An 11,580-nucleotide genomic window follows, 5' to 3' on the forward strand; every position below is an offset into this window, starting at 1 on the left:
TTCTAACCGTTTATAATTATTAAAAAAAAAAAACAAGTTTTAATTAGTTAACCAAAACTTTTGGCCAATTTATTTTGGTAATTAGGAAAAAAAAAAAACCCCCATAAATTTTAGTATTAAAAAGGGAGATATAAAAGAGGCCAAAATTTAGGAATTTAAATTTGAAATGTGGATAGGAGAAACATGGATGGAAAAACTATTTTTTCAAATTATCTAAAATTTTGGAGTTTTAAAATCAGTAATTTTACGTATTTAACCCTACAATTTAAAGTTTCTAAACATGTGAATTTTATGATATTTTGAGCATTAAAAAGTAAGGATCCAATGAAGAAAAACCCTTAAATAGTAGTATAAATAATAAAATAACTCAAGTAATTAATAATTAGCCTCATCATATGTGCTACATGCATGATCATAGATTTTTTCCCCCCATTGTTTCAAGATAAGTAATTGTTTAGATGTGGAAAAGTTTAAAATTTTTGCATAGTTATAGCTATGTTAATATTTAATGTTATTTTAATAGTTAGAAATATTGATAAAAAAAAAAAAGAGAACAAAATGAAATTTTGCATAGTTATGTACCTTTTATTTTAATTTTTTTAATGAAAAATTGAAAATACTTTTTTATTATTAATTTCTGTTTTTTGGAAAATCAAATTGAATAAAATGAGTACTAGACAATAACAATACAAAATTGGTGAAAATCTTGATTATAATTAATATAAATGTTGGGTCTAAGTACAATTTACCTAATTACACTGATAGCTCTTATCCTAGGAAAACAGTATATATATATATAGAGAGAGAGAGAGAGAGAGAGAGAGAGAGAGAGAGAGAGAGAGAGAGAGAAAAGATAATTCAATAGACAAAAGAGTAGAATTTAAATATTGAACGACTTTGTTTAAAATATAAGAAAAATGTCAATTCAACATTTCAACTCCAAGGTTTTATTTTTTTTAATAAATATTATTTTAATCTAACATAAGCATGATTAGGCTATTAATACCCAGTATTGGGCCCACCATTCAGCAAAAAATGTATTGGGCCCACCAATACATTTTTTAAAACATAATTCCCAATAGCCCCCTAAAAACAAACAGAAATCTCATTGCTTTTTTGGTTAAACTGATGTCATGTCACCACCCAAACGGGCCAAACCCAAAGGTGCCACACTGCTCTTGCCTCTGTGTTTTCCTTCCCAAATGAAATACTCACCACCCCTGCGCATTTCTAATGCTCTTTACTTGTTTTAGTGACACCAACCCAAAAACAAAAAAAAGATCCTATTGGCTTGAGTTTCAGAACCTCTCTCTGGTTAGTTTCTTCTCCTTAAACTCTTATCTCTCAATGTTTGTGTGTTTTTTCTTAAAGAATTCATTGTCTATTGTTTGGTTTGGATTTCTTATAAGCTTGAGAATTGATTTCTGGGTTGTGCTTGAATTTCACGTGGGGATTTAATAAGAAGACCTTTGTGTTTGGCATGTAGTGTTTGCTACTGGGTCAATTTTACTTTTTTTTCTGCCAGTAATATTGGGTTGGTTGTGTTTCCCACCACTTTTTTGTATATGGGCATTTGAGAATTTTAAGGAATAACACATTGCCTTGTTTGGTTTGGTGATTAAGGTGAACTATCCTTAATTGCATGTGTCTTTGGTTGCTGCATGTGTCCTGACTTAGTTATATATGCCTTTGATAGCATTTGGAATTAAATGGGTTTGTTTAATTTACTTTGAGCTTGGCTTCTATTCTTGCAAGTTGAGATTTTGAGGAATGAATTTATTTCCATGTCGTGTAGTGATTAAGGTGGTGTTTCATTGAATGCAAGTTTGCATGTTTGATGTATGCTATATGGACTAGTCATTTTGTTTCTTTGTATTTGATTTCTATTTGAAGTATATATATCATAGTCATGAGAATTTTTCAACCTCAAAAAAAAAAAGAATGTTGATCTGTTTTGTTGTTTGTACACGCTGACAAAATCTTTCACTCGGTTAATTTTTCATTTTATGGTGGGTTTTGGATTAAACTTTTTACATTTCTTATTCTTCTGCTAAATGTTTAAAATCTTGACATTATCCAAAGCAACCATCTCTGTACTCTTTTTCTCAAACTCACTGTGTTTTGATTGATTATCCAATACGTTGATCAAAATATGAACTTTTAGCTGAATATTCTAAATTTTGGACCATACTCTTCTAAACTTTGTCCAAGTTTTTGGATTCAGGGCTGAACTTTTACATGCCAATTACAATTACAGGATTCATCCAAGTTGACTGGATTTCTAAATTCCATGAATATATAAAGAAACAACATAATGTTTCGTAATCCATTTCAAATATTCAAAGTTGGGATTAAGTCTTGGTTGACTTGCCTTTTCGTTTTCCTTGATCATTCAGGCCATTTTACATACATGTTATAAAAGCAAGGTAATAATCCTGTCATCTTTCTTGAGTTGCTGTTTGGCAATGTTCACAAAATATTGTCAGAATCGAGCTCCAAATTCCCATGACAGAGATTAAGTTGGCAAATCTTTTTCTGAAATAAACTCTAATATACAAGGCAAAGTGGTATAATTGTTAATTGTGTCATAGAAATTGTTATTTTTGCAATGAAATTGTAGATTACTCATTAGTTTAATGAGGTTGAAAATCAATCATGGTCCACATTGTTTGTTGGTCCCTGCTAAAGTTTTTTATGTATCTAATGCCTGTCATTCTTGTGTGACATGTTTCTGGCCCATGCAAAGTTTGTTAACGTACCTTCATAGGATTTTTAGTTTCAAGAAAAAGCGGATCCTGTCCAGCATGCTCATTTTGTCTATCATGTGAAGGCCCACAGAATTTTTTTTCCCCGCAAAATTAGTTGACTGATTTGTTTTCTTCTGTATTCTCTGAATTCTTGTTTATTCTTTGTATACCACTAGCCAAAAACCACAATTTGATGACAGCCTGTTAAATTTTTCTGCCTTAACGGTTAAACATATTTCCTGATTATTGTCAATAGGGCCATATTTTTTAAAAGCTTCCAGTTTAATTTGGGTTTCTGTAAAATTGCTGATAATGGGCTCTTTCATCATCAGCAGAAATCATTTTGAGTCTGAACAACACACACACACGCAAAGCCTTCTCAAGTGCCTACTATTGTTTGAATTATAGTAGATACAAAGCTACATCGTCTAATTTATATAGTTATCAGCATAGGCTGGCCCTAATCTATATTCCAATTCCAATAAAGTAAAAGAAGTGTTGTGAGCAGTTAAGAATGTAAAAAACCTTGACATACTGACATAATTGCCAATTTGGTCACATTGGGGTCATGGCCTGTATATATTGGTTAGTTCATTTAGATGTATACCAAGTCATGTATTCTAGTATTTTTTTTTTTCCTTGAGGAATAACCCAAAATGTTTAACCAAATCAATTATTTATTAAATATGGGCAGTGCAATACACACGATACACTAACAAATTTATTTATAACTGTAGTATGGTTTTACCTCCTCCAGTATGTGAAAATAAGTATCAGTAAATAATTTCTTTTACAGTCTTCACAAAAAATGGTGAAAAGTAACTCTTCTCTCCTGAAATTGGAGGGCCTGAATTGATGAAAGAATTTTTGATACTGAAGATAGTGATATGCATGTTTAATATACTGTTTATGAAATTCAACGTATAAAATCTGAAATTTATTGAATATTGTCAAATGATTTGGCAGTGCATATTTAAATGCCTTTTTTATTTGGATAGTTAAGCATATTATAATTGTCTTTGATCTGAATATTACTCTATAGTTGGAATTTTCCCCATTTTGTGTAGCTGCATGCCTTAATCATCAATGGGTTTACGTTTTAAATGTCTTCTTAATTCAATCTGCATATTGCTGCAATTCACATAGAATTGATTTGTATTGTTAATAGCTAGCAATATTTTTCCCTCATGCTTGTGACGAATAACACTCCCAACTATAGGTAAACAAACTGAGCTCCTATTCCTTCTTTGTTGGACTGTTACTATCTTGATAAATCTGCAGCTACCAATTTCTTGTTTAGCAAAGTAGTAAGGTTGATTTTCCAACTAAGAAGAAGCACATTCTACAACAGCTTTACTCATTGAATATCTCCATATGATCTATGAACTTAAAATTCCTTTGATATACTTTCAAGACTTGCACCAGCTAAAACTACCCAAAGAGGTGTATTAGTTGTGTTTTTAAAGCAAGATACTCATATTGTGTCCAAAACATCACAAATCCCTCTTTGATAGTGTTATCCAGATTCTTTCTAGCCATTTGTGATAACCATAGTGTAATTTCTTGATTGTAATTATTTCAAGAATATAACTAATGGATTTTAATATGTCAATTTTGTGGCAAATCTTCACTTAAAAGGGTGCTTCAAGGATAATTAGACCATATATTCTGGGTGCTATCCAGCACATCACATCTTCGTTCTGAAACCTTCTTTGGGAACATCTCAGTGTATTTCTGGACTGGTTCTACAAAGGGCGTGGCTTTTAGAACTTTGTTTAGAGTGTGGATGTTGATATGTGTTGGTTCAGAGCTAAAATTCACTCCCCTAGTAGTTGTTCTTTTCTTTAACAGTGTTTGGACTACTGGCCTGTGTCAAGATCTTAAAATGATTCTCTAAGATCAGCTGCACCTTCTTCCCCTTTTTCTCTGATAACCTATGAAAATATAAATTTGGTTTCCATTCTTTATGGTTTTGGACAATGCAGCATGCTCTTTCTAACAAAGATATTAATCATTTGAAAGGGATTTTTATAGATTCCATAAAATATAGTACCCTTAAGTCATGGTATTGTGCATTACGTGCCCTCAAATGTTGCAGAGTTTACTATATAGGACAAAGAATTTAGTGAAGAATCTATCAAAAAAGAATTTAGTGAAGAACACAGGAGCGTCAATGCTAAACTCTTTCTAGTAACTTTACTTGCATGTATTTCATCTCATCTATTGATGCTATGCTTTTTGTCAAACTCTTTTTTATAACTAAAAAATCATTGTGTCTTGTTGTCTTGTTCAATTCTAATAATCTTTGTGGCATTTTTATGCAGACCTCTGATTTATAACATCACTAGTGGCAATGGATGGCTCATCTCAGATTAGTGAACCTATTACTTCTGGGGGATTAGAATCTAACAATGTACAAAGTCATATACTAGATGATAATCAGCTTTTCCTCTTGTACTTCATCATGGGTACTTACTTTGGCCCGGATCTCAAAGGGGAGAGGCTGCAAAAGTCAGTTTTGCAAAGAATAGCTGAGGGACTTCCTCCATATACTTCTGATCATCTATCTGGGACCCACATGAAAACAGTGGAAGTAGAACGGGTGTACTATTATGTACTTAGGAAGGCTGCTGAATCTGTCGCCATAAAATTACCGTTGTTGTACCAGTTCTTTGAAGGAAATGTCCCTGCTCAGGGACAGGACCCTGCTGCCAATTACCCTCAATTTCCTGATCTCTTTCCTCTGCAATTGCATCCTCATTCAAGGTTCAAAAATCGACATAAAATCATTGAGAACATTGTATTTGTTAACAACCCAGAGATCGTTTACATTAAGCCAGAGGATATTGAAAGGTTTAAGAGGCTAACTGGGCTGGAGGATTTTCTTTTGGATAGAGATGCAGCAAGGTTGCACACTTCTATATATGGTGCTGGTTTACATAATGCAGCAGTGCAGGAGGATGAGTCTAACAGAGAGTTGCCTTCCCCAAGTTCTTCCCGTGGTTCTCAGAAAACGAGACGCATAGATGATATCCTCAACCCACAGGATCATCAGCAACATTTCCATTTTGTGGCACCTATCAGTAGTGTGCCATATAGTGGTAAACCTATGATGTATAGTTATATGGCTTCTTTGCCAACTAAAGATGATTCCAATCCCATGGAGAAAGTTGGTCCGGCTATGATTTTTCTTCCTTCTCACCCAACTAAAAAAGAGTGGACTAATATTGTAGCTGCTACCAAAAGTGGATTTGCATTGACTGGGAGTGCAGCCATGGGACAGGTGGGACCAGTTATAGGACTCATGGACATTGGGGAATGTGACGACTCGTACCTCTTTCGTGTGTCTCTTCCAGGAGTGAAAAGAGATGAAAGTAAGTTACTAATTAGGACTAAAAAAATTACTTATGACAGTTGCTGTCCGTGGTAGCTGTAAAATGTCTTTAGGACTGATATTTTGTATCATGCATTCTAAATATATGAAACTCCTCTTGTTTATTTTGCATTATATATTTTATAGATTTAGGATATCTTAAGGAATGGAATTTTAACTTCATGGCAGTGTATAGGAGAATGGCACAACCCCCACCCCCCCAATCTTTCTGCTTTTATTTTTGGTGATGTCTTCGTTGTATTGATGACTGAAAGTGCTAACTTGACATCAAAATCATCCAGTGTTTCCCTATTGCTCTTATAGCCTCTTGTTTCACCCTGATGGGTCTTACTATCAATGATTGATATAATTTTTCTCTCACTGCAGGGGAATTTAGCTGTGAAGTTGAAATTGATGGCAAAGTATTGATACAAGGAGTGACAACGACTGGGGAGAAAACAGTGTACAGGTACTCCCAAGTGTTTGAAATGCAGACACAGAACCTCTGTCCACCTGGACACTTCTCCATATCATTTCAGCTGCCTGGTCCAGTTGATCCTCAACAGTTCTGTGGTAATTTTGGCACTGACGGGGTTCTTGAGGGAATTGTGATGAAAGGGAGACATCAAAATGATCAATAACCTCATGTGTTGTTAAAAATCTTCATCTTAATGCATTAGAGGGGTCACTGTATAATCTGGTTAGAAGTTCTAGGTTGATGAGTTTTAAGAACCATTGTATATCATCTCCATCTGTTGTTAATTTTATTTTCCTTAAATATTGTTTTCCTGTTGGGATTTTGATGCGACAGTGGCTTAGTTTTACGCCTTCCATAACCTCCTTTCTTTGGCCCCTGATATACCCTACAACAAATCCAAACCCATGTCATAGAGGATTTCCGAAAGAATATTTGAGGATGAATCGTGGCTGACTATTCTTGTTTATACGAATACAAAAATTAGTAATAGAGATTGAGCATGTTGACCCTTATTTCTGGGTATCATCTCATTGTATAAGGTTTTTTTACCCAAATTCAGGTGCTCTACCCCATTCAACAGAGTATGTCAACCCTTTGATGCACATGCGATTTCTGGCAAAAGTCAGCATATGATTTTCTTGGCGCTTAGGAAATTCCCAATTAAAGAAAAGCAACAGTAAAATTGTATCGCATAGAAGGAAGACCCTACTCAAAAGGATTACCTAAATAATGCATGCAAAATAAATCTTTCAAAAGTTTGCGTAGCCCTTATCCTTAAAAAATATGTTTTAGAAGTGTCTTGGGCTCATTTTGATGTCATCTCCAAGAAGGCAATTTGGGTAGGTTTAACCACTCAGGTTCTACCGAACAAAACTCTCCATTCTCCAATGTCGAATCAACTGGGGCATGGAAGAATTACACAAATATCTTCTGAGCATTTTCATTACAAAGGTATTAGTTCCCAGCCTACTGATTGGCACTAGGTTATGTCGGTAGAAAAGTTGCATCTCTATCTTATAAGATACAAAGCACCTTCCAGGCCTTCGATGACAATTTCACATAATTCCAACATATTATCTGCTACTATTCCTTCCTAGTAGCTAGATGGAAATCATCTTGCATAGGCAAAGAAAGAAACAAATCCATAGAAAAAGAAAACTATTGTTTCATTTGTGCTCATCAAAGATGGAGGCATTACTTTTAAGTTGATTTCTATTCATTCATCTCAAGTAACAAGTTTTGGCTAAAACAAGAAATAAATAAAACAAGCAAGAAAGAAACTCCAGCTCAATCCAGCCCAATCAAGATTGGCTATTCTTCTCAAGCATAGTTATCTACATAAAGTTTGCTTGTCTTTAGCTCAAATCTTGATTGATTGTACTTCTTCATTACTAAGACGTCCCTAAACAGTGCGTTGACATTCCCCAGATATCTTGAGAAACAACAACTCTGCCAAAAAAAGGAAAAAAAAAAAGGTAAGCAAAAAACAGACGTACATGAAATGCGAAACAGAAGCAATAGTCCTAGAAGACAAGAAAAAAAGATAAAAAATGTTATTTTTATGTTCAAAACATATCAAATCCACCTAAACATTAAGTAAAACTCATCTTTATGTTTACAAAAAGTGCAAAATGCCTCACTGCATTAGAGGATATTTTGACTGACAAGTGCAGGAACTCATGTAAGATTTTTTAAATCAATATAGCATGCTCAGGTTTCTCATATATATTTTAAAAGGGAGGGAAAAATCCACAAGGGATTGGAGGCTTGGAGCATGTTATTGCAAGCTTCTTGTTATTCCTTCCCCGAGAAAACTTTCTCAGAGCCTACAGCCCGATCCATCTTAAGTCCAAGATATTTAGATCGTCCCTTTTACTTGGTGTTGCTTTTGCTAAACCCAAATGTAGAACTCAAAGGGCACAACCTCCAGCAGTGACAACTCTAAAGTAAAATGGCATATTTTTTGTGTTTATACCTCCCTTAATCTAAAAAGAGAATGACAAAAAACTAGGCTTTAAGGTGTCAAAGGATGAATAGTCAACATAACAACTAGAGTTCTGACTAGAATAAAGCAAACCAAATTTATTATGAGAAAAAAAAAACATTGTAGCATGGGAATTATCCATAAAACTACAGCTAAATTTATGAATAAATGCCATGTCATGATAAATGAGAAGATCATAAAATTTGTCTTATCAAAAAGAGAAGAATGTAAAATTTGGTTACCTAAATCACCATAGTTCCAATTTTCATCAGAAAAATCTAAGACAAGATACATTTTATTTATTTATTTATTTTTATAGTTGGATGCGGAGACTTGAACCTTGGATGTCTCTGTTGGAAATACCAAAAAATGTCAGTTGAGTTACAAGGCTCTTGGTAAGACAGAAGACAAATTTTGAAAAAAAAAAAAAGGGGAGGGAAAAGTGAAATTAAAGCAAAAACACTGATCTTTACATGTTTAAATGACCACTTCACTATTTCAGCTTTCATACACAACCCGGCAATAAATGGAAATGAATACTTACGCTACTCAGCTTCCACGCAACAGCTTCTAATGATCTGAGGGCGATGGCTGTTGGTCTGGTGCCTGTGGCCACATCTGTTGAGCCATGTAGGCATGCGACTGCTGAGCATACATAGCTGGGTCCATCACAGGCTTACCCATGATCATCCCAGGAGTCCCAACCTGTGGAGCATGCTGAGATGGCATATAGCAGTAAGGGAGAGCATCAGCAGGCCCTCCAACAGGCATTGTTCCTCTTGGGATTGATGCAAGCACTTCATCTTTCAGATCCTCCCTTGGCACAATGTCAACCAAGAAATCAAAGATATCAGTCCTTGTGATTGCTGCTGCAATGTCATTCTTTTGAAGTGTCCTCCTTTTGTTCTCTTCTGTGTGATTCCAAGATCGCAAGGTCAACTCCAAGATGAACATTTCACATGCCCTGGCAAATATTACTGGTGCCTCAGCTGATATCATTCTTACATCCTCATCAGCCTTCATAATCTTTTTGATCCTTGCCAAAGGAAGGCTATGGTTCTTGAAATCAGTCACCTTCTCAATTTCTTGGTACTGATTTGCCCAAAAGGTTTGGAGTTGTTGCTGAAGTTGCTGTTGTTGCTGCTGGTGGATGTGCTGGTAAGCAAGTTGGTGTTGTGCAAGCTGAGCTCCAGAAGGCTGACTTGTAGATTGAATAGCCCCAACTGATGTAACCACTGATCCATGAGCCGGTGCCCCAGTCATTGGACCAGTCTGATATGGGTTAGTGGCATATGGCAATTGAGCTCCGCTACCAATCACTCCCATAGATGGGGCCTGGCTATGTCCTTGCTGATCCATTCTGATCAAACTAATAACACAAAACTTAATTCCTTCAATTTAATGCAACCATAACAAAACATATAAATTAGAATTAGGCACATATTTTGAAATGAATAGTCAACATGATATAATTTTATTTAATATTAAATGCATGAATGGAATTTGAATCAACAAGTGTAAAATCTTTTTTTTTTTTAAATGGTAAGTTACACAAGCACCCAGTGAGCTTGAACCGCAACCTCACCCTCCACCTAGCACTTACAAGAAGGAAGGTGCCAGTTGAGCTAGAGCTCATTGGCCATCAACCAGTGTAAAATCTACCTTGTCAACAGGGCAGTAGGCTCTTAACTTTATCATTCCCAACGATGAAAGACATCAAACAAATAAAAATTTGATTCTGAGTTCATCAAAATTACAAGAAAATTCGTCAAAAAAACAGACCTCTTGATTTATCATTCAGAACCAAGCAGAAGCTCCTAGGTGCAGATATATAAACAATGATATGCACAGAAAAACAGTAAAATGGGTGGACATTAGTAATTATGAGCTTCTATTTTTTGGGTAGATGAAATTTTTTTTTGAGATTTAACACAAAGGTTGGAAATTTATACCCAACAAAGCATAAGCATTATACAAAAATAGGCCTTTCTACACTTTCATTTCAAACCAGGATATACTTACCTCACAACCTGTACAAGAGATCTTCCATCTATTAATCATGAGGAGAAGCAGACAATATCTAACAGATTAAATTCAAACCTAACAATGATATGACTATTATTGAATCAAACAGCACAAACCCCATTATAGCTCAAAAGGCTACCAAATTTACCTATGCCACAAAGATTCACATTCCCAAGAAACATAACCCAAAAAGAGTGTCATACAGAATAAACGCTCACATGAACACAAACACATACATCTTTGCATGTAAATATTAGAGAAAGATGTAAATTTGGAACCTTTTTTCAGAAGGATATAAGCTGTGTTCTTCAAGATTGAGGACCTGAAAAAAGAAAGGAAAGAAATTTATGTATCAGAAAAATCTTTCCAGAGATCTGTTCTATACAACAGGAATTTTTATGGGTCGAAGCTATTTTTGGAAAATTCTCAGTATACAAAAAGATCCCAAATTGGTTTTCATACCAAATTTAGGGTTTCAAAAAAAACAATTTTTTTTTATTTTTTTTGTTAGAAAAAAGAAAAAGAAAAAAACAGTGATCAATGTTAGTTTTCTGGGAACGAACCTAAGAAGAAAGCAAAGGAAGAAAGGTAACGAAAAAGCTGAGTGTGTTTTTCGATTCTGACTTTAATACTGTCATAACCGAACTTTTATGGGTACCTTTGTTATTTCTGACTATATTACCCTTTAGAAAAAAGTTGCATATTTTTACCTCCATTAATTAATTTATTAGCTAGTTTTTAGCTTTTACTTTCTTCCATTGTTATTCTAAACTAGCTATTCTAAACTCTCTTGTCAAAGTTAAATCTCTTATTATTATTATTTTTTTTTAGCTTTTACTTTCTTCCATTGTTATTCTAAACTAGCTATTCTAAACTCTCTTGTCAAAGTTAAATCTCTTATTATTATTATTTTTTTTTAAGTTAAATCTCTTCAAACCAATAAAAAAGAATGAAAAGACAAAAAGAGTGGTTA

At 34.3% G+C, this 11,580-nt stretch overlaps 2 protein-coding genes across 2 annotated transcripts; one reads left to right on the top strand and one right to left on the bottom strand.

Annotated features, from left to right (window-relative positions):
* Nucleotides 1-1,110: 1,110 nt before the first annotated feature.
* Nucleotides 1,111-6,949, top strand: LOC126717083 (increased DNA methylation 2-like). The gene is made up of 3 exons (XM_050418300.1): nucleotides 1,111-1,314; nucleotides 5,072-6,121; nucleotides 6,508-6,949. The coding sequence occupies exons 2-3, from the start codon at nucleotides 5,101-5,103 to the stop codon at nucleotides 6,759-6,761; spliced, it is 1,275 nt and encodes a 424-aa protein (XP_050274257.1). The 5' UTR covers nucleotides 1,111-1,314; nucleotides 5,072-5,100; the 3' UTR covers nucleotides 6,762-6,949.
* Nucleotides 6,950-7,743: 794 nt separating this feature from the next.
* Nucleotides 7,744-11,321, bottom strand: LOC126717084 (nuclear transcription factor Y subunit C-9-like). The gene is made up of 4 exons (XM_050418301.1): nucleotides 11,171-11,321; nucleotides 10,886-10,929; nucleotides 9,127-9,951; nucleotides 7,744-8,047 (listed from the first exon to the last, which is right to left on the bottom strand). The coding sequence occupies exon 3, from the start codon at nucleotides 9,939-9,941 to the stop codon at nucleotides 9,153-9,155; it is 789 nt and encodes a 262-aa protein (XP_050274258.1). The 5' UTR covers nucleotides 9,942-9,951; nucleotides 10,886-10,929; nucleotides 11,171-11,321; the 3' UTR covers nucleotides 7,744-8,047; nucleotides 9,127-9,152.
* Between the last annotated feature and the right edge of the window lie 259 nt (nucleotides 11,322-11,580).

This window comes from Quercus robur, chromosome 3 (genome assembly GCF_932294415.1).
Source record: "Quercus robur chromosome 3, dhQueRobu3.1, whole genome shotgun sequence".
Classification (NCBI taxonomy): domain Eukaryota; kingdom Viridiplantae; phylum Streptophyta; class Magnoliopsida; order Fagales; family Fagaceae; genus Quercus; species Quercus robur.

What these genes read in the sequence shown, in the direction of transcription:
- LOC126717083 (XM_050418300.1), top strand. Translation starts at nt 5,101, where the DNA reads ATGGATGGCTCATCTCAGATTAGTGAACCTATTACTTCTGGGGGATTA. An exon ending in AGGAGTGAAAAGAGATGAAA is followed by an intron (nt 6,122 to 6,507) that starts GTAAGTTACTAA and finishes CTCTCACTGCAG; the next exon opens with GGGAATTTAGCTGTGAAGTT.
- LOC126717084 (XM_050418301.1), bottom strand. Translation starts at nt 9,941, where the DNA reads ATGGATCAGCAAGGACATAGCCAGGCCCCATCTATGGGAGTGATTGGT.